The sequence below is a fragment of the Vicia villosa genome, linkage group LG5, assembly GCF_029867415.1.
Source record: "Vicia villosa cultivar HV-30 ecotype Madison, WI linkage group LG5, Vvil1.0, whole genome shotgun sequence".
Taxonomy (NCBI): domain Eukaryota; kingdom Viridiplantae; phylum Streptophyta; class Magnoliopsida; order Fabales; family Fabaceae; genus Vicia; species Vicia villosa.
This window is the reverse complement of record NC_081184.1, coordinates 165,872,987-165,896,928: the sequence shown is the minus strand read 5'-3', so window position 1 is coordinate 165,896,928 and position 23,942 is coordinate 165,872,987. Positions and strand designations below refer to the sequence as shown.

The 23,942-nt window shown below is 36.0% G+C and overlaps 1 protein-coding gene and 1 non-coding gene across 2 annotated transcripts; both read left to right on the top strand.

Moving 5' to 3' along the window:
- The first annotated feature begins 11,787 nt into the window (after positions 1-11,787).
- On the top strand, positions 11,788-22,069 carry LOC131603734 (origin of replication complex subunit 1B-like). Its single transcript, XM_058876156.1, has 16 exons — positions 11,788-12,897; positions 13,366-13,501; positions 14,136-14,288; positions 14,455-14,595; positions 14,685-14,836; positions 14,922-15,021; positions 15,142-15,264; positions 15,352-15,513; positions 15,615-15,672; positions 15,837-16,015; positions 16,129-16,243; positions 20,335-20,405; positions 20,786-20,881; positions 21,195-21,271; positions 21,457-21,540; positions 21,710-22,069. The coding sequence occupies exons 1-16, from the start codon at positions 11,930-11,932 to the stop codon at positions 21,774-21,776; spliced, it is 2,682 nt and encodes an 893-aa protein (XP_058732139.1). The 5' UTR covers positions 11,788-11,929; the 3' UTR covers positions 21,777-22,069.
- LOC131608462 (small nucleolar RNA snoR28) lies at positions 14,196-14,273 on the top strand. Its single transcript, XR_009285721.1, has one exon. It is a non-coding gene; the product is annotated as a small nucleolar RNA snoR28 (small nucleolar RNA).
- Positions 22,070-23,942: the final 1,873 nt, after the last annotated feature.

The window sequence follows — 23,942 nt, the reverse complement described above, 5'->3', positions numbered from 1 at the left end:
GTTTAGGCCTTATATGAAATAATCACCCTAATATAATAATAATAAAATGTGACAAAAAATTGAGAAAAGACAACAAATAAGCAAAATTTAATAGGTGTTGACAAAAGCAGCAAGGGCACATGCGTCTTTTCCAGGTACATTTGTTTTCTTATTTTATAGATATGCACATTAACAATGCATGTGTGTCACATGAACATGTAGATGAACAACAATCCATAACTAATAAAATATGCTCATATTACATGAAGACATAGACAACAAAAATATGCTCATATTACATGAAGACATAGACAACAAAAAACCAACTACTACATCTTTATGTGTTATATGAAATATACTTCTGTATCATATGAAGATTGTGTATTTAGTGAAGATGTAAATGAACAAAAACTAACAACCAATGAAGTTAAAGTTACATATTGTTAAACACGGGTAGTTGGGGATGAGTCAACATTTTGATAACGTCGGCTCCCGATCTTTGAAATTTCGCATCCAACTCGATCGGACCCTTTGAAGAAAATCGGTTGAAAGTTGTCCACAAAACCGCTAAATCTTCGTCGTTTTTGACTTCAAATGGGGTGAACTGAACGTCTCTCTCGTCATTAAGCGAAGGCGAGCGGTACTCAAGCTTGACAACCTTCCGATTTTCCGGGTATTGCAAGAGAGAGTTAAGCGACGTCATCAATTCCGCGAAGTGCATTTCCAAAATTTGTTAGGTGGTTTATTTCATAAATGTACTTCCGAACTGACGCAGTTTTCATCATCCTAAATCAGCAACAATGTAGTGGAATAAGAGATTAAATGAATAATATTTACCTCAAATTGTAGCTTTCTATGTTCCCTTTAGTATGATTAACCACTTGAAACTTGATTTGGAGACTAAAAATTGATTGAGAATGATGGAGGTTTTGGAGAGGGTTTATGTTTTGGTTTGGAAGAAAATGATGAAATAGTGAAGGAGGGAAAATGTTTAAGAACCGTTTTTTCGGAGATGCATCTCCGAAAAAACACCTGACAGTTAAAATCCAACGTTTAATTTGAAATTTAAGTGCTTTCGAAGATGCATCTCCAAATTCTGGAAAAATCTAGAAAAAAAATTACTACGGAGATGCATCTCCGAAGCAGGGGTATTTTGGGGTTTTTAGCAGGGGTTCTCCCCCTTGGGGGGTCTACAAAGAAATTGTCTAATACTAAAGGTGGATTACGTTGTCAAATTTTACGAGTCCACCTTGAGTGTAAGATTTTTCATAATACCTTACCTATCCAAGTAATATCATCAATGACAAAATTTTATCTAATAATACTAATTCATGGTCATCTGACTAAAAAATTGGTAAATCATAAGCCTTAATAATATTTTTTAATAAAATTTAAGCCACTCTTGGTATAGAATCATCATAGTCCTTCGAATGATATCTTTATGTATCAAATCAACTCATGAGACCCAATGGGTGTCAAGACACTCAAGTTAGGCTTTTTTACGCCTATAAACAACATTTTAAGCAAAAAATTACAATATAAATTAATTCACCAACTCTTAAGAATTCACTCACCAAGTCAGTAACTTCATAATTAGGTTGGGAATTGATTCTTATGTCAATTTGATTCCAAAACCAAAAGGGTACTTTGGAATGTAGGAATACACTATTACTAGTAAACAACATATACATCAAGATAAAACCAAATGGAAATAAAACTAGGTCTTCAACTTCGGAATGCTTTCTACTTGCCCTTTCTTGCAACATGTCCATCGTTAAAAAAAATAGAAATTGTGTGGATGAGATTACATCTTAGTGAGTTCATTAACTAGAATCACAAATTCTCTACTTACCCAAGTCTCGAGTCTTATAATTGTTATAAATAATTCAACAAAGTTTTATAATAAGGAATAATGCTAAAGATGGATCACTTACACAATTTATTATCTTATCAAATTTTACGAGTCCACACTGAGTGTAAGAGTTTTCATAATGCCTTACCTATACAAGCAATATCATCAATGACTGGATTTTATCTAATAATGCTAATCCATAGTCATTTGATTAAATTTTCATGTAAACCATAAGAATTATTAATAATTCTTAATAACATTTAAGTCACTCTTGGTATAAGATCAACATAGTCCCCCGAATAATATTTCAATATATCAAATCAACTCATGAGGCCCAATGGGTGTTAAGACACTGAAGCCAAGATTTTATGTCTATAAACGACATTTTAGGAAAAAAACTTACAGTATGAATTAATTCACCAACTCTTTGGAATTCATTCACCAAGTCAGTAACTTCATAATCAAGATAGGAATCGATTCTTATGTCAATTCGATAAGGTCCTTTGGAATGTAGAAATTGATTCAAATCTTTAAATAAAATAATTTCTAATGTGATTTTTTCAATTTTTCATGATTTTCCAATTTAAAATCATTTATAAACAATATGCAACTTCTTCTAATCTATTATATGTCACGCCAAACACTTATTGAAACTAATAATTCATATGCACATAAAATTTCCATTAATCCATATTATCGATCCCAGTGTTTATACAAATAAATATTCGTATGATATATTTAATCAATTTTAGTCTTGTTTGCGTTTGTTTAGCTGTAACAAATATGTTTAAGGAATAAATAAAGTTTAGTTGATTTATAAAAATATATTACAAAGAGTGCATATAAATATTAGGTTGCGGAGCTTGTTCCATGATTGGGACAATCATTTCGATTACGTTCGACCTAGCGACATACACTGCACTTCCTTTCCATTTTGTCATCCGCGTCAATTTCATCTCTAATATGTATGTTGTTGGAGCGACCCTTTTTATTTCTTCACAATTTGTCGTTGTGCCAAACTACTTCCCCTTCAGACGCAAGCCAATAATCCTCTTTAGCTATCACTAGGAAGGCATTGTTGTATATGCCTAGCAAGGTTTCGACCTTGTAAATGGGAGATAGAATTATTAAGGCCTTTTAGCATTCATATTACATTAATGAGGACAATACTTTATCAACTCTTGGAATTTTGCAGCATACTCCGCCACAGTTCCATTCCCTTGCTTCAACTCAAGAAATTCCACCTCTTTCTTTCCACGACAATCTTCCAAAAAATAGTTCTCCAAGAATACATCGCGAAAAAGATCCCAAGTAATCTGAATACCCTCTTCTTCAAATCTCTGAGCAGTGTTACCCCACCAATCCTCAGCTTCTTTCTCGAGCATGTGAGTACCAAACTGCACTCTCTGTGCATCAGTGCAATTTATAACCCGAAAGATCTTCTCAATTGCCTTCAACCAAGCTTACGCCTTATCAGGTTCATGCTCTCCCTCAAAGATAGGTGGATTGTTGCTCTGGAACTTCCCCAAAGCACGATACTCATCATCACCATTCCGATTACGGCATTCACTTGAGGAATATGACCAAGAGATCCAGCCAATATCCTCGATGCATCAGCAATGGCATCATCGTTCCTTCCAGCAACCATCGTCCTAAGACAACCAACAACCAAACAGACAAAACAATATTGATCGTGTCTGATACACTAATCTAATACAACGGGAATAAAAGACATTAATGACCTTGACCAACTGGTCGACCATGCTCTGATACCACTGATATAACACCCCTTTTCTAACCCCAAATTATAAACAATTATTCACAGAGTATTAATATGCATAAAATAAAAAGGGCGACACGTGTTGTTTTCACCGTGATAAAAACTCAGAAACAAACATACCAAACATGCACTAATCATTTTGTAACACAATTTGATACTTCGTGTTTTCATATATAATGCATATCGCACGCGGAAGAATAAATACAACTGAAACAATTTCGATGAATATATCCCATACTATATTTATCTACCAATTCAAAATAACATAATCACTATGTGGGAATTTGGCTACTAAAGATAGACTATGCCGGTTTAATTTGATTCAAGACAACAAGTGCAACCTGTGTAATAAAGTGGATGAGTCCCTTGGACACCTCTTCTTCGAGTGTCCCCATACCCTGATCATTTGGAAGAAGGTACTAACTTGACTTGAAATTGTGCACACTCCTGGCAGTTGGACTGATGAGCGACATTTGGTTATCAACTTCAACTCTAGAAAAGGATGGGGGGCTAGTATCCTCAAATTGGCTTTTACTGAAACAATATATGGTACATGGGCTTATAGATATGATGTGATTTTCCAACACAACACTAATACAAACACATGTGATAGCATTCTTGATTGTATAGTGTATAGGGGTTGGAGTTCTAAGAAAATTAGGAAACACATAGCTAGTCTTATGGTTTAGTATTCTCTGTGGGTTGGATATTTTGGATCACCTTTGTACTTGAATTGTTTTATGAATTAATATATGACTGTTAACGGCTTTCTCTCACTAGTAACGACTTTCTCACGGTGGTAGCAATGTGGCTCATATCTCTCTCGTTTTCCTCTCTTCCCATCCCCTTCTTCTTCTTTTCTTATTTTCCATCAGATGTGGATGTAGATGTTCTCTTCCCATAAATAATTGCGCAATTGAAAGTGGACAAGAAGGTAGCAAATAATTATTCAGAAACAAAAAACACGATTGATCACGGTCGTGTGAAATCCTTTCCATCTGTGGTTTCAAATAATGTCTGTGATATACCTTTAAGTCGGTTTCCTACACTTTGTCTTAAAGGAGATAGATTAGCAATCACCATCCCTTAAGATGAGTATAAGCTTGGAGTGGAGGCTTTCAAGCACAACCTCCATGGAAGAGTCATATGGTCAAAAACGGCGGTTCCGTTGACAGTGACAAACTTAAGAACCAAACTTTTGGAGCTTTGGCCGTCAATCAGAAAATGGAGAACAACATCTCTTAGAAAAGGCTTCTATGAGTTTGTCTTCTCATTGTTGGAGGATGTTCAGAGAGTTAGGTCAGTGAGTGCTTGGTCCATACCGTAGGGAGTCCTGAAGCTTTTTCCATGGACCAAGGATTTCATTCCTTCGACACTGAAACAAACATCTGCACAGGTTTGGATCAGAATCCATGGGATTTCTCAATAATATTGGCGACCGAGAATAGTATTTGAAATAGCAAGTAGTATTGGAACACCTATTTGCATCAACTCTGCTTCAAACAAGTCTGCTTTTGAAAGACCTTTTGGACATTTTGTCAGGGTCTTAGTAGATTTAGATCTAACTAAGGAATTTGTTTATAAACTTCTGGTTGAAAGGGTGGGATTTGCATTCTTTGTGGAAATTGAGTACGAGAAAGTTCCCGAGTTCTGCTCCTTCTGCTCGTGCATTGAACACAATGTCTCCTCTTGCAAAAGGAAAGAAACAGTTTTGAAAGAAGCGGGTGGTGATAAAAAGCACAAGAAAGGTGTTGATCCAAAAGGTAAGAAGGTCATTGAGGTGGTTGATACTGAAACTTCAAATGAGGAGACTGTGGATAAAGAACCTGAATTGGACAAAAATAAGAAAGATTATAATTACAATGAGGAAGAAACCTCTGACCCTAAGCATACCCAAAATGCTATTGTTAAAAGTTCCGCCGTTGTCAATTTTGTCACCAGACCTTCTCCTGAGGATGAAGGACTTCTAGACAGTGAGTATATTAATGCAACTCAAGTGGAGGAACAAATACCGGAGACACAAACTGATGAAGCACATAAAAAACAAATCACCAATTTTCTCATGGACTCTTGGGCAAACATGGTTGAAAAGGATAAGGAGGATGATAATGGTGTGGATCTTTTTCAGGAAAAGGATTTCAAATTGGTTACATCCAAGAGAAGGAAAGGTAAAAAAGCTCTGACTATTGCTCATACTAGACGTGTGTCTAGTCAACCTAATCTTCATCAATGAACTGCCTCTATTGGAACATTAGAGGAATAGCAAATAATGCTTCTAGAGTTGCACTCAAGAAGCTGATCAGCAAGAATTCTCTAGATTTTGTCTTCATTGCAGAACCTTGGATGAATTTTGACTCCTTCCATAAAAGCTGGATATCCAGGTGTGATCTAAAACTTTTTGCCTCTAATAATAGAAAAAATCTATTGCCTAATCTGTGGTGTTTTTGTAAAATCAATTTGGATCATGTCTTGATTGACATTGATGATCAACAGGTTTCTTTTAAAATTACTCATAATGGTACTGATTTTGGCTTTTATGTTGTGTATGCTTCCACTAATTACATTAGTAGAAGAAACCTTTGGTCTAAGCTTAGTAATATCGCAATTCTTAATATCCCTTGGTCATATATTGGAGACTTTAATGCTATTGTAAGTATTGAGGAATATAAAGGTAGCCATACTCCTTCTAAGATTCCTATTGCTGAATTCTTTAAATGGATTGATAGTAACAATCTTATTCATCTTCCTACACTTGGAAATCCTTTTACTTGGTGCAATGGTAAAACAGGTAGGCTTAGAACTGAGAAAAAGCTGGATAGAACTATATGTAACTTGAATCTTTTAGAAGTGTGTAAGCATGTGGCCTGTCATACTCTTCCTAAGATTAAATCTGACCATTAACCTTTACTTTACACCATAAACTTAGATAAGATTACTTTTAAATCCCAGTTCAAGTTTCTTGCTATGTGGACTTTGAATGAGGATTGCAAACTGAAGTTTTTGGCTGCCCTATGTATGTCCCGGATAGGAAACTTAAGTTGCTTAAAGCTAAACTCAAGGATTGGAACAAAAACCATTTTGGCAATATAAATCTCAATGTCAGTAATGCTGAGAATACCTTAAAATACATTCAAAGGGATATATGCAATAATGGGTACAATGATCATCTTCAGGATAAGGAAGCCAAGGCTCAACATGATCTAGAGGTAGCATTGAGCATTGAAGAGGAATTCTGTAAGGAGAAATCTAGAGTTAAGTGGTAGATTAATGGAGATAGGAATACCAGGTTTTTTCACACCTATTCTAAAATCATAAGGAAAACTAATCTCATATCTGCTTTGGCTATTGAGAATGAAGTAGTCTCTGATCAAAGCAGATTAGAGAGTCATACTGTGAGCCATTTTAAAAACCTCTTCAATAAGGATGATGTTTTATAGGATAGTTATCTGCCTAGTTTAGTCATTCCTAACTTGGTTAAAGAGCAAATCAACGAGTTACTTACGAGGACTCCTAGGAATGATGAGATTCACCAGGCTGTCCATAATCTTAGGGCTGACTTTGCTCCTGGTCCTGATGGATTTGGGGGAGTTTTTTACCAACAACTTTGGAAGATAATAAAGACTGATGTCATCAATGTTGTGTTACGGTTCTTTAACCAAGGTTGGATATCTCCTAATTTCAATGCTAACACCCTTATGCTTATCCCTAAAGTGAAGGAAGCCAATAGCCTTGGTAAATATAGGCCCATAGCTTTAGTTAACTTCAAATTTAAAATAATTTCCAAAATCTTGGCTGATAGATTATCTACAATTCTCCCTAACCTCATCTATCCTGAGCAAAAAGGATTTACCCATGGCAAGAATATCAGGGATGAAATTTGTTTAACTTCTGAAGCCATCAATATTCTGAACAATAAGTGCTTTAGTGGTATTGTGGCTTTAAAGATTGACATAGCCAAAGCTTTTGACACTCTTAGCTGAAAATTTCTTATTCACACTCTTAAATGCTTTGGATTTAATGACAAATTTTGCCAATGGATTCTTGCTTTTCTTAAGTCTGCAACCATGTCTATTAGCTTCAATGGCAAGCAAATTGCTTATTTCACTTGTGTAGCAACCTGCTTTAAAAAATTACGTTTAAACGAACCGCCACCCACTACTTGTTTTAGGCAAGTGGGAAAACTTAAAAATGAGATTTTGGGTAAGTAAGTAGATTAGGCAAAGGGAAGGTGTTAGGCACCCTTTGCCTCCCTAGTACTCAAGGGACCCATTTAGCCTTTAGGTTTTAGGTTTTAAAAAATACTTAAAATTGGGCAAACAAAATTACGATCGTACATTTAAATCAAAATATAGCAACAATAGTCTCAAGTATCATCACTGACCAAAATAAACCTTTTTAAAGAAGATGGCCTCATACAAAATCATTGGCCAAAAACACTGTAAAATCATTTTAAAAAAGGGAGGCCAAAACGCCACCTGTGGGGTTCAAACTCGTGACTTTGGGTTTCAAGCTTTACTCCTTTACCAATTATGCTATATTATTTATTTGAAATAAAAAGCCAATTAAAAGTATATGAAGTTCAAGCAAGTATTTGCTATTTAGAAAATACTAATGGTTTTAAATAAACTTTTATATATATTTTTTACATAGGTAAATATAAAATCCAAAATGTTAGTGTAAATAAACCAAAGACATAAAAAAACCAAGACGTTAGTGTAAATAAACCAAAGAAATAAAAAAACCAAGACGTTAGTGTAAATAAACCAAAGTAATTTATAAAACCCAAAATATTATTATTGTAAATAAACCAAAGAGATTTAAAACCCCAAAAATATTAGTAAATAAGCCAACGAAATTTAAAGCCCAAAATTGTTAGTAAATAAACCAAGAAATTTTAATATAAAAAATGTAAATAAATCAAAGAATTTTATAAAACCCAATTATATGATTTTTGAACCGGGGTGGCAAATTTGGGGTATGACAACTTGCTCTAATGGTGTGAGGCAGGGAGATCCCCTCTCACCTCTTTTATTTTGTATAGCTGAAGATGTTCTTAGTTGAGGAATTACAAATCTTGTGACTAACAATAGCATAAATCTTATCAAAGCTAACAAGCATAGTATGGTTCCATCTCACACCCTCTTTGCAGATGATATCATGATATTTTGCAGAGGGGATATCAAATCTCTATGGGCAATTTTCTGGCCAACACTCTAATCTTTCCAAGTCTTTTATTTATGCTGGTGGAATGTCAGATACTAGACATATCAGTTTGGCTAATCTTATTGGATTCACTATGGCTAATCCTTCTTTCATCTATCTTGGTGTTCCTATTTTTGTAGGTAAACCTAAAGTCTGTTACTTTATGTACACTGCATATAACATAAGGCTTAAACTGGCTGCTTGGAAAGCTAAAACCTTGTCTATGGCTGGGAGAATTCAACTGGTGAAGTCAGTCATCCAGAGCATGTTGGTGCACTGCATCTCAATATACAACTGACCTAAAAGCTTAATAAAGATTATTGAGACTTGGATAAGAAACTTTGTTTGGAGTGGAAACATGGAGAAAAGAAATTGGTCAAAATTGGTCCAAGCTGCTTAAAGATAAAGTCAAAAGAAATGGCAAGATCATCAAATATTCCATGAAATCATTAATTTGGAATGGAATGGAAGAGGTGCACACAACTGTGATGGAAAATTGCATATGGAGTATTGGAAATGGTAAAAGTATCAACTTTTGGTTGGATAACTGGACATGAGAATCACTAGCAAACAAATTTTAGATTCCAGAAGTCTATCATCATGCTCTTACTACTAAAATCAGTGATTGGTGGAATGGCTCTTGGCAGCTCAACACTAATATTCAATTGGCCATTCCATCCTTGATGGGCATTATCTCCAATTACTTTGTGTATGCAGCTAATTTTTGTGATCTCCTAGCTTGGAAAACTCTGCCAATGGCATCCTGTCTTTGAAAAAAGCTTATAACGATGTTACTAAACCCTGCCCTAATACATCTTGGATGTCCATTCCCTGGGATAGAGATATTCCTCCTTCCCACTCCTTGATTGTTTGGGGGTTCATCCATAACAAGCTTCCAACAGATGAGAACTTACATATAAGGGGCTTCTCCTTTCCCTCTATTCGCAACCTTTGCTCTTCTTCTTGTGAAACTGCTACACATTTTCTTTTTAAATGTAACTATGCTTGCAACATATGGAACTGGCTGTCCAGCATCATGAGCCATAACTTTATGATCAAGAGCATTGAAGATTGTAAAAAGGCTTTATCCCTTAATTGGTCTCCTCAAACCAAGGCAGACATTCATGCTAGTATTGCTGGCATCTTTCATCAGATATGGAATGCTAGGAATAATGCAAGATTTGAAGAGGTTAACTTGTCTTGGAAGTATTCTGTCTCAATAATCAAAGCTCATGCCAAGATTGTGGAAAATTCCTCCAAGAGAGTTTCAAATGGTTCCATATCAAACTTCACCCTTCTAAAGCAATTTGATATTTCTATCCACTCTATTGCCAGTATTAGAACGTTGGATGTCATTTGGTCTCCTCCATTAATGGGATGGCTAAAATGCAATGTGGATGGTGCTGCTTCTAGTAATCCTCGCAATGCAGGATGTGGTGGAATAATGAGAGATCATGCTGCCAATCATATCGTGAACTTTAGCTCCTTCTTAAATGATGAAACTCCAGAAAATGCTGAGCTTATTGCTGCTATAATGGCCATCGAATTGGCAAAAGAGAAGAATTATGATAAGTTATGGATCGAAACGGATTGTAGTTTTCTTGTAAATACTTGCAACAACCATGCTTTGGTGCCTTGGAAGCTTCGGTCTCGTTGGCTCTCGTGTTGAGATTATGTGTTAAAGATTGATTTCAGGATATCTGACAATTTTAGAGAAGTCAATTTTTGTGCGGACACTTTGGCTAGCATTGGTTTAATGACCAAAACTACAACTTTTTATGATTATGTTCACGAGGATATCACTAGAGATTACTTGTTAGACAAGTCGGGCACCCCTAGGATTAGAATTTGTCATTAAGGGGTCTTGGTTTGGTCCCCCTGTGTTGTTTTGTTTTCTCTATTTTTAAAGATATCCTTTCATCTTTTTACTTAAAAAAACATAATCATTATGCTATATGAAATCCAAGATCTAGGCAACATAGCCTTTAACAACATATCCAAATATAATGTAAAATACGAAAAAGATAACAATATCAAAATAACCAAAAAATGAGTTCAAATAAAATTTCCCCAAGTGTTACATGATCAGAGCATATGACTCACTACCTAATCAAACAACAACTCAGAAGCTCCTCAGCTAAACCCTCAGATAAGCTCACTACTCGTCGGAACCTGCACGATGTCACAATGAACATCATTCAAATAGAATGGTGAAAATTCAAATTATTATAGATAAACATAATAATGGGAAATGCAAAACACAACAAGAATACATTTCCCAAACAATCTAAAATGCAACGAAATCATAGCACATGTTTGTAATATTACCTATTTCGAATTCTAATACCACCCAATGCATAAAAAAAAACTATTTTACCTAATACATTAATCAAAAGTCAAAAAAATTTTAATTACAGACTTACTAAAAAAAGTGACGATGAGGATGAACAATATTTATTGTAGGGTGTGGAATGAGTTGGGATTGGAAAGATTGAAGTAGATGTACTTTTGTTGCTTGAAAAATAGACTTGCACAATGTTGCTCATGAATGAAAAAGATTCAAAAAATGAAGAAGGAAGAGAGGAGCGTCTGACACGCATTATATATACATTGAACGTGTTCAGAGACGCATCTTCGAAAACTTCTCTACATTTGAAAGCACGGGTTAATTCGAAGATGTATACGTGAACAAACCCTAAAACGTGTTCGGAAATGCATCTGTGGATTAAATTTTGACATAGTGTGGGAAACTTAATAATTTACGCTTATTTTATGTAAAAATAATACACCCGAAGATATATCTCTAAAAACTTGATGTATTTTTAACTCTTCGTAAAGATTTGAGAGAAAATATAAGAGTGGGAAAATAAATTGCCTTGTATTAATTCCCTAAATTATTTCACATATTCTATTGGGCCAGAAACTAGACACGTCCCTATAAAGCCGGCCCAATAAATGTTCAAAGGGGGAAAATCTAGACAAATTTGGCGCCATTTTTCCCTTAACATCGAAGCCCCTTTCTCGCACCTCCACCATTGCTGCTTCTCTCACTCCATCTTCTCCAAAACCCTAGCTCGCAGCTCCACCCCAAATCCGAACTCCATTCCAATCCTTTAATGGCTTCAACTCCCAAGAAGTCATCACTTCACTCTCCTTCAAAATCCAAGCTCCGATCACAATTCTCTCCTGTTGCAGCACCGGTTACTCCAAATTCCTTACCTGCACGTAGATCCACGCGCTTGAATTCACTCCTCACCGATTCTCCACAAACTCCCAATCTCGTTGATGCATTCAACGATTCTCAAAACCGAGATGAAACTCCCAAAAGAGGGAGGAGAATTGGACAGTATACTGAACCTGCTGCGAAATCTCGTCTTGATTTTGATTTCTCTCGCAAAGAGAAAGTTAGAACTCGCAATAGTGCGAGTAAACTAGAAAATGAGAGAGATAAGAAGAGTGAATCAGATATAATTCCCGTTGCTCTACAATCGCCTGGTAAACCGAAATCTGCAAAGAGGAAGAAGGAGAAGGAGGATGAGAAAACGGTTGAATTGGCGAAGAAGAGAAATGGGAAGGATAAGTCAGTTAAGGTTTTGTTTGCTCCAACATCGCCTGTACAATCGGAAACTAAGAAGAGGAAGAGGAAGAATGTGGTTGAGAAAACGGTTGTTACCAAGGGTAAAGGTTCTGTGAGTAAAGGGGGGAAAATTGCGAAGGTGCAGTATTATAAAAAAGTTGTTTATGATGGTGGTGAGTTTGAAGTTGGGGATGATGTTTATGTGAAGAGGATAGAAGATGGTAGCTCTGATGAGGAAGATCCTGAAGTAGAGGAGTGTAAGTTATGTTTTTGCTTTGGGGATGAGATTATGATTGAGTGTGATAGTTGTTTAGGTGGGTTTCATTTGAAATGTTTGAAGCCGCCTTTGAAGGATGTTCCTGAAGGGGATTGGATCTGCGGGATCTGTGAGGGTCGTAAGATGGGTAAAAATGTTGATTTCCCAAAGCCTCCGGAGGGCAAGAAGCTAGCTAGGACAATGCGGCAGAAGCTTCATTCAAGTGATTTGTGGGCTGCTCGTATTGAGAGGTATGTAGCACTAACATCTCTGAAAAAAGACGTGTATGTGTCCGTCTCGGTGTTGGACACTTGTACCTCACTTGTGATTACGTTTAATTTATTCATTTTTCAAATTATTACTGGTGTCGCCGTGTCAATGTCAGGGTTGTGTTTGGGGTGTCCTTGCTTCATAGCGTATGATATATTTTATGGGTCATGCTAACGAGTGCCCCAGGGGCACTCTTTAAGCATTCTAAATAAAGAAAATATTCTTTCAAAAGTTCACCATTTCAATTTTCGATGCATTAATTACGCATATTTCCAAGAAAAACTTACTTTTTAAAGCTATTAAAGAGTGCCCCCGGGGCACTTGTTAGCATTTCCCATATTTTATATAGCTCAATCATATAACGGTTTGGTGTTTTTTCTTCTATTCAATAGTAATAATGTTGACACCGATTATGGGGTTTGTTTACATCGTTATTACAATGTGAGCAGTATATGGAAAGATGTGGACGGCAGCTATTGGTGTCGGGTACGGTGGTATATGATCCCAGAGGAGACTTCTGTTGGACGACAGCCGCATAACTTGAGCAGGGAGCTATATCGGACCAATGATTCTGCGAGCATTGAGGTGATTGATCTTAAATGATTTGGTTGTTGTATACTGTATTAACAAAGTGCTAGCGTGAATAAAAGTGTCCTAGCCGTATTTCTCGAATATCAACAAGCTCACATTCTTTTTCTTCTTTAAAAGAAAAAAATGTCATTTCCCAAAACCTTAGAATTGACATTTATCTATTATTGGAAGAAGCCACTCGTCATCTCTAGTAAAGGGGATCTTCTGATGAGTTGAGAGATCCCAAGCCCCCCAAAAGTGAGTGAATCTTTAGATAAGTGTCAAGTATTACTCGTGTAGAGAGTACCACTCCTTGTAAATTTTGAGCAAGGCATCCCAGCTTGTAGGATGAGTCCTAATGCACAACTAGTGGTGGCTTTTTCAAGTTTCATAGAATTTGTAATCTATTAGTTTTAAATATTAACCATTTTGTTGAAGTGTTTATGTGAATGTAAGCAAGAGGTGCCAAACAATGTAAACTCTATGCTTAGCATGTGTTATTGTTTCCCAACATAAAATTGAACATAACTTTTGGTGCTGTATTTCATGACTATTATTATTATTATTTTTATAGTCGAATGCATAATGTTCAGCGTAGCAAGAACTTATTCTCCTTTTGGTCATCATGGTGTTTCTTTGTTCAATATAGATGGAATCTGTTCTTAGACATTGCTATGTCATGACCCCTAAGGAGTACGCCAAAGCTAGCAATGAGGGAGATGATGTTTTCTTGTGCGAATATGAATATGACATCCATTGGCACAGTTTCAAACGCCTGGCTGATATTGATGATGAAAGAGAGGTAACTGTCTTAGAAAATATATGTACAAGGATCATTCTTCTCATAAAAGGATTTAACCATTTAGCAGTGCTAATATTCATGAGTTTTTTACATACATGTTTGAATGGTGATAAGACTGATCGTTTAACTGTACTATTATTGAAGAGTTTATATTTTTACATGGTAGAATTCTGATGAGAGTGACGGTGACGAAGACTGGAACATCAGCAAGGAGTTAGACTCTGATACAGATGAAGATGTTGATTATGAAGAGGAAAATCTTAAAATTGCACAATCTCAACTACCGACAAGCCATCAGCTAGCTGCAGTATGAATATTATTGTTCACTAGTACTAATTTGTATTGATTTTTTATGTCAATGAGTTCCTATGGAAAGTTAATGTGGAAATGATACAGAATCTGCACAAGGGACGCTTCTTCGGACTTCAGAAGATAGGAACAAAAAGAATTCCAGAGCATATAAGGTCTCACAAACAGACTAATCTTGAAAGAGCAAAGGCTTCACTGTTGTTAGCTTCGCTGCCTAAATCATTACCTTGTAGAAATAAGTATGTTGAAGTTTGAACATAATTTTTAATATTTCATCTATCTGTGTTAAGTTACTATTTCTGATCAAAACATACTTTTATTTAGAGAAATGGACGAGATAACTACATTTATTAAGGGTGCTATTTCTGACAATCAATGTCTGGGACGTTGCCTTTACATTCACGGTGTTCCGGGAACTGGCAAGGTACTATTTTCTAGAACTAGCTGTTTCTTAGTCTAATAAGTAATATCCAGTGAGACTTTAGTTTAGCGATCACAAAGCAAATCTTATTGTTTTACTCCTTTTTTCCATGTTTAACTGCAGACAATGAGTGTACTCTCAGTGATGAGGAGTTTGAGGTCAGAAGTTGATGCAGGAAACATCAAACCGTACTGTTTTGTGGAGATCAATGGTCTGAAATTGGCTTCGCCAGAGAATATTTATAAGGTAAAGTTCTAAATAATTACACTGTTTTGGTTTTTAAGACCACATTCCTTGGTTGTCTTATGCTTCCCACTTCCAATACTGTTTTAGGTCATATATGAGGCATTAAACGGACACAGGGTTGGATGGAAAGAGGCTCTCCGTTTACTAAATGAGAGGTTTGTTGAAGGGAAGAAAATTGAAGAAGAGGCTGACCGACCATGTATTTTGCTCATTGATGAACTTGATCTTCTTGTAACCAGAAATCAGTCGGTAAGCAACAAATCCTGTTGTAAGAAACTTGTAATTGGTAAGAATCAGGGTCTGCATTCTTTATTGTATGGAACCAGATTGCTGACTTCCTTTTATTTCAGGTTCTGTACAATATCCTTGACTGGCCTACCAAGCCACATTCCAAGCTAATTGTGATAGGTAAGATTTAAGCTCTTGTGAATTATATTCAAAATTATGGTCTTCCAGTCTAAATAGATGTAATATTTAATAGAGGGATCACAAGAATTCATATAATCATAAGAACTACAGTGCCTCTATGGACTGCAAAAACTTATTCCTTTGTAATAATGTAATGAATTCAGGGATAGCCAATACAATGGATCTTCCAGAGAAGTTACTTCCTCGTATATCAAGCCGAATGGGCATCCAAAGGCTTTGCTTTGCCCCATATAATTATCAGCAGCTTCAGGAAATCATTTCGAGTCGCCTCAATGGAATAGATATATTTGAAAAACAAGCTATGGAATTTGCTTCAAGAAAGTTTAGTCTCCAAATCATTTTAAGATTGGCTTCTTTTAATCTTTTAAGCACAATTGACACTTCTTTTGTAATTAGCTTGTTGATTTACTATTGACATGATCTTTAAATATTCAGGTTGCAGCTATCTCTGGAGATGCACGCCGTGCTTTGGAAATATGCAGACGTGCAGCTGAAATTGCAGATTATCGTATTAAGAGTCTAGCTTCAAATCCTGATAATGTTGCTGCAGGTATATCATGTGAACAAGCTCTATTTTACATGTCATCACTGGAGAAAAGGGGACCATATAATGTTTCCTACTTTTCGTTAAATCAATTTTGTATCATCTTCTAATTGGCATGTTCTCTATTTACATGTTGCCATTTAGCTACCCGAGCCTTCACAAAAGAGTCGATTGATTTTACACATACGTAAACAATAAGTGTCTATATTAATAAACATGCGTAGACTAAAGCCATGTATACAAATAAACTAAAGATAAGCAATCAAGTCATACAAGTCTTCTCCCGCATAAACAACCCAATTACTCGAGAACAAAACAAATATGAGTTATTTTAGAATTTATAAGATTTTAGGATCCAAGATCAAACTTCATATTGTGATGTTTTGTTTCATCTACAGTATGATTGAAGCCTGATATTGTAAATTCATTGTTCTCTTAAATTCTAATGTCAATCTGCATCGATAAAATGAATTCTCTGTCACATGGTAGTGGCAGGAACTAAACTGATTCTCTGTTTTTATTTATTTATAGAAAATCAAATATTCAACCTTTTGCCTACGCCTAAGTGTAAATACTATCATCATACACATGTTCGTAGTAGATGATTTGTGCTATCCAAGCTTTAGTGATCTTGCACTAGTAGTTTGCATCTAGTTGCTATCCAAGCATTGGCAATAGACACTGCTTACCGGGTCAACATTGTCTTTGAGAGCTTCAAACCTCTCACTTGCAGCAACGGATGATTGTCGCCCCAATAGGATGACATGAATCTTGAGTAAGATACTTGGGAATTTCAATCCACTATTGAGTTGGGAAACCTTGAAGCGATCCCTAATGGATCAATATAGAGACTAACAATCAAGAATCCATTTTCCCAACAGAAACTACTTGGACATTTAGAAACGTTGGACGAGCATGTGGAATTGTTTGTGGTTCTCATGGCTCAAGTATCACCAATGTTTGAAGGTATATGCACTTTTACCTTGAAGGCTTGAGGAAGAGATCATGATGAGGTGCAAGCACTTAAGCCACCCAATCGTCACAAATTAAATTTCAGTGACACATGCAATCGTGCAAAGATTGAATCATATCCTCACTCAAAGGTGTCCACAAGTTAGCGTCACCATCTGCTTAAGAACCATTTCGCAACACAGTCGAAGGACATAACGTCGGAAAAACCACTCTAAGGGGGATGGGATCCAAAACAGCCCTGGCACAATCTAATTGATCTGTGAATCAAGTTAGCGCCACCCTCAGTGCTGTAGTCTAAGTCATTGCTGCCCCTGTAAAACCTCGTGGCTCCTAATATGGGGTTATGAGGAAACAAACAAAAAGTCGTTGGTCGTGGAGGAATATAAAGTACTCACTAAATATCCTAAGACACTTTAAACTAGCGAGAGTCTTGGAGAGGCATCCAATTCTACTCTTAGTGGATAGTGGAGCTAATCATAATTTTATGCCCAAGGAGCTGGTTAGTTCATTAGGACTGGAAGTGACCAGCAAGAAGAATATGTGGCGAGCCTTGGAAGGGGCAACTGATGCGTATCACATGAGTTTGCAAGGAGTTGGAGGTGCATATGAAAAGGTATACAATTGAAGTAGATGCATACGTGCTAGACTTGAGAGTTAGTCTCCATATTCTATTTTCATCAAATAAAAGTCAAAGAAGACGACACCTATAAGATAGTTTTAGGAAGAAAACTCCTTCTACCTTTCAATCCACCATGAGTTCAATGTTTCTCCCTTTCTTATGAAGGTGTGTGTTGGTGTTCTTTGATGATATTCTGGTTTTTAGCCCTACTCGAAACCTACACCTAGCTCACATGGATGAAGTCTTGAGATTCTTGTCTCAAAAGTAGTTTGTGGTTAATCGAAAAATATATCTTTTTGGACAAACTTCTATTGAATACTTTGGACATATTATCCGGCCAAAAAGGTTGAGAAAGTTCCCACTTAAATTGAGGCGGTCCTCGATTGGCCAACATCTAGAGATGTACAAGTGAATAGAAGTTTTTTTGGGTCTAACTTGATATTATCGAAGGTTCATGAAGGACTATTGAAAATTGGCTTAACTAAAGATATATCTTACCAAAAAGGATATAGTGATATCCTTGACTACATAATTTCCTATGCTGGATCGTAAACCTATAGCTTATATATCAGCAAATCACTTTCATTGGGGAAGTCTGCCTAAATTTGTACATGAAAAAGATATTATGATATTGGTCATAACAGCAAACCAACAATTATTGGCTTTCCAAGGTGATGGGATACCAATTCAAGGTCATCTATATGCCTGGTCAAGAAATAAGGCTGTTAATTTGTTTTCTTCCCATGAAGCTATTATAGAAGTCAGTAACAGCAAACCAACAATATTGGCTTTCCAAGGTGATGGATACCAATTCAAGGTCATCTATATGCCTGGTCAAGAAATAAGGCTGTTAATTTGTTTTCTTCCCATGAAGCTATTCTAGAAGTCAGTACTGCTAAGAGTTCTACATTGGATGAGATATGTCTGAACATAAGTTTATAAGTATAGACAATCCTCATCTTATAAGCTGGTTTTGTAAATGTTGAGTTATATGTAAGCACCGACACCTCTGAAAAAAGGTGTGTCCGTATCCGTGTCGGTATCAGACACTTGTGATTACGTTTAATTTATTTATTTTTTCAAATTATTACCGGTGTCGCCGTGTCAGTGTCGGGGTCAAATTTGGGGTGTCTGTGCTTCATATGCTCAATCCAAATTCTAAGATGGTATCAATGCCTATCAAAAATTCGTTTGATTACTTGTTGTCTTGCGCCACTATTGAGTCACTCATGTCACACTCATATTGTTCAATCTTAGGCGTGAGGGTCTACGTTAAGAGTTTCTCCACAATGGATGAGATATGCTCGGAACTTAAGTTTATATGTGGAGACAATCTCACCTTACAAACTAGTTATATAAAGGTTGAGTTAGACCCAATCCAAATTCTAAAAAGTATTATTGTGATAAGTCTATATTGTGTAGACGTTCCCAAGAAGTACACTGAATTACATCAACATTGTTATTATCCAAACAATAGGATCTTCTTTATAAGGCTTCTAATGCTAAACAAATATATGCTCTGCGAGAGCAGCTGGTGGTTTTCAAGGGTCGGTTGGTATATCCAAACAATCCACCCTTATTCTAACATTATTGGCTGGACTCCAACCCATCTCCATGGGATGCTGCTGATGTTTTACTAATACCTTCAAGGGGCTAGCAACAAGCCTCTTTTGAACTGGAATGCCGAAACTCCTAATGTAGTTTATTCATGTTTGGGAAGTGTTTTAGAAGAACAAGCATCAAACGCTTTGGGTATTATAGTGGTTAGTATTTGTGCGGTAGTTTATTCGTGCAAGTACTTTTATCAATTCTTTGGGTTGGGTATTATAGTGTTTAGTGTTTTGTACTATAAATTCAGCCATTCAGGTTATACAATGCTAACAGATGATATATGGAAAGTGCCAACCACCAAGTTTTTCCTTTAAGTGCATAAATTTATATAATCAGTAAATAAAAGTTCATTATCTGCCTAATCAAACCAAATTATAGTTATCCTATACCATAACCTCTATCTTTAGATGGGCTTAATGATCCTCTACTGAATTACCAACAGCTGACTTAAATTCCTACCAGATTGAATTCTAGCCCGAAGCTGAATAATACCCAAGTTACCAAAATTTAATATCGGGCCTGTTGAGTGCTACACCTGATTTCCCCAAGGGTTGCTTCACATTTAGCTGTATCTATTACTTCAGGAGGCAATTACATATATCAATATCAATTAATTGAATACACACCTGTTGTTCCACAACCATTACCATAAAACTATGAAAAACATGTCAACCATAATTATTTTGTCTTCTTCCATATTTGTTATTCTGCTGTTACCTATGTGTGCAGGCCTGATATTATTTTAAAAATCAGAAATACTTCACCTTTTGTCTTGTAATGGAATGTTTTCAGCACATGTTAACTCTAATATGCAGTCAGCATCACTTGTATGAGCAAATCCTTTATGTCAGAGGTAGCGCTTAAGCTCACTAATTCATTTGTGTCTGCTCTCTAGGAAAGGGACTTGTTAGCATGGCAGACGTTGAAGCAGCCATTCAAGAAATGTTCCAAGCACCTCATATTCAAGTGAGTTGAAATTTTCTGTGTGCGGATTCCTTTCCTAGACATTTCAAATATTTTATTTCCCCGAATCTTATGACTGTGAACCAAGTCATGAGATGTAAAGTTATTGATGATACCAGATACATTTAGTAAAAAGAAGGTTTGTTTGTCGGATGTGACGGCTAATCTTTGTGGACCAGTGATCATAGGGCATAGTAATAAGTTAAATACGAAATTGGTGGTAATGCTCCCCATTTATATATAAGCCACATTTTTCTTGCAAATTCCATGGCATTACCTTGGATAGATTCATAAGCACTTTTATACAGTCATATTTACCTGGCAGACTAGTCTGGCTAACGTTTTATTTCAGTCTCACAACTTAAATCTTTTTCACTTTGAAGGTGATGAAAAACTGTTCCAGACTTAGCAAAATTTTCCTGACAGCTATGGTGCACGAGCTTTACAAAACAGGAATGGGGGAAACCACTTTTGAAAAGGTCTGCTTCTGAAGCTTATTTCTGTTAACTTATTTTATTCTAATTTCACATTCAGACCATACATTAAGTTTTCTACCTTTACTTTGAAGAGGTGAAATATGCTTACAACCTTAGTCCTTAGCTCCTTTTCAGTTTAATAGCATTACTTGACGGTTTTTATGCTTGCAAATGACTCAAAATATAATAAATTTCTACGCGAACTTAGAGATTTTATATTCTGGTGTTGATTTTCTATTAGAAAAGGTGTTTAGTTAGGAGCTTAATGTTAATTTGTTTAAGTGCTCTTATGTAAGGTTTCGTTTTAACAATGCAGTTGGCAAATACGGTTTCATGTCTCTGTACCAGCAATGGGGAAGTGTTTCCTGGATATGATATCCTCCTGCAAGTTGGGTAAGACTTTTGTTTCCTTCATGTTTCTGATTTGAAGTGGCCATAGAAGGGAAAACAGGGAAAGGGAAGGGGTTGTCTTGCTTTGTGCTCATACAAGTAACAGACTGTTTAAATGCCAAGTGCACCAGAACCATCCTATTTGCATGTCTATTTTATCTAAGAAGCCCCTGTTCCAATTTTTGCAGCTGTAAGCTGGGCGAGTGCCGGGTCATTTTGTGTGAAGCAGGTGCCAGGCACAGGTTGCAAAAGTTGCAGCTCAATTTCCCGAGGTTATTTCTCAAAGCCCTTATCACTTCTTCTTCACCTGCTTGTAACGAAACAAATTAATGACAGGATTCTGATGAGAATCTTTTAAGTTCAATAAACCAAATCAATCATCATTTTCTTTTAGTTTTGTAATTCCATCAATTTGACTGGTTTCGTTCTACTTTATGACAGTGATGATGTAGCCTTTTCGCTGAGAGACTGCAAAGATCTGCCTTGGCTGTCCAAATATCTAATGTAGGAATGGGAATTTGATTCTGTTCTTAAATAACATTTTTTATTCAATTATTTTTATGACTGACACAATTGTTACCAATGCCGGCACTGTTAAGAATACAAGTGTCTGCAAACACTGTTGTTGTATGTTGGATCCTGGGCGGTCCGTCTATGTATTACACCTGTATTAGACCTTGTATTATTACCCGTTGCAGCCGACATTAGAGGCGCATCTCAGCCACACTATTAAAACACTCGCTCTTGTATCTTTCTCATATCAGAATTAATAGTAATACATTTCATTTATTTCAGTTTTCAGTTTCTCCCTTTCTCCCTGGTTCAATTCTTAAAGTGTGTTTTGAAATAATTGTTGCTACCACTTGTGTTTCTATGAAAAAGAAAGTTTTTACTTTTTTGTTAAATTAGTTTAAATATTGTATTAGTTTAATTGATTTATTGTTATGTGTATTTCCATGATTCCTTATTTTGTGGGTTTTTTGTTAGGACCAACTCTATTTATTTGAGTCCCATTTAGCCGGAAAACTTGAGAAAAAGCAATATACTTTTCTTTATTTTTCACGTTTTCATGTTAATTGTTTATGCATATTTTCTAATTTGAAATATATGCATTGGTTTAGGTGTCCATTAGACAAGATTTAACATGATATTAGAAGAATCAAACTTTGATCATCAATCTCATCTTCATGTTTATTTTTCATCATTATTGGTCAAATCAAGATTCTTCTTCGTACCTACATTACTACCTGTTTTAAAATCTCTCTTTCACAATAGAATTTTGCTTAGCACATTATTTGCAACATCATCACCATCCACTCAGAAAATCATCCTCTATCAACCCTTCATTAGTTCACCTAACATTTTACTCCATCTCTTCATTTATGCTTTTCTATTCTTTCCCCTTCCATTTGTTCTCTCCTTTTTTCATCTTTTCCAATTCATCATCAACCTCAAACCCTAATTCCATTATCATAACCTTCATCTTTTTTATTTTCTCTTCAACTTAAAACCCTAACTTTACCACCCCATATACTTCATTTTTCTCCCTTCGTCTTCAATCTTAAACCCTCTGTCTTCACCAACAATAACTTCTCACGACCCCATCATCGAACCAAAACCACACACATCTCCCTTTACATCGTCTTCACTCTTCACCACATATTTCCACCACCACTACCACCACCACGTATTCAACAACCACTCTCAACCACAAAATGATATGCTAGACCCATATTTTATGCACCTCAACAATACTCCGAATTAAGCCATTGTTTCTCATACTCTTAATAATTTTAAGACTAAATTACCTCCATGGTCCTCTAAATTATTTAATTGTAACAAGTTAGTCCTTTATGTTTTTTCGGCTATATGTGAGTCTTTTATGTTAACTAACGTCTGCACCGTTGACCTTTTTTCCAAACTTCTTTCCAATAAAGGACCCACGTATAGCAAAAAAATAAAATAAAGGACTGACTTGTTACAATTAAATAACTTAAAGGACAATTAAATAACTTAAAGGACCCTAGAGGTAATTTAACTTAATTTTAACTATCACTCATGGTCTAGAGCTATCCTCGTCACCATGCGCTCCAAAAACAAAATAGGTTTGTTTGATGAAACCCTAGCTTGACTTGCAAAAATTGATTGAATTTAGCATGTATGTATATATGCAATACAATGGTAATACAATGGTTATGGTGTGGATGAAGAACTCCATATAAGGAGACATAACTCAATGCGACATTTGGATGAACACAACTCACGACATATGGGTAAAACTTCTTGACCGCTACCATAAAGACGATGTTTTTTTGAATCTCTGACCTTCAAGAAGAGGTCATCAACCTCAAACAAGGATATTAGTCAATCACTTAGTATTATACGGTGTTCAAGAAACTATGGCAGGAGTTGGAGAATTTTTGACCCATACTAGCATGTTATTGCATAACCAAATGCGTTTGTGACCTCATCCATACCATCAAAAAATACAGAGAGACCGACTATGTCATACGGTTTCTCAAAGGCCTCAATGATTAGTACACACCAGCTAAGTCTCAAATTATGCTCACGAGCCCTCTTCCCCAAATTAACAAGATTTTCTCCATGATCGTTCAACAAAAGGGCTAATTCATTTCTCTTGCTGATTACAAAGACAAGATTCTTGTCAATCTTT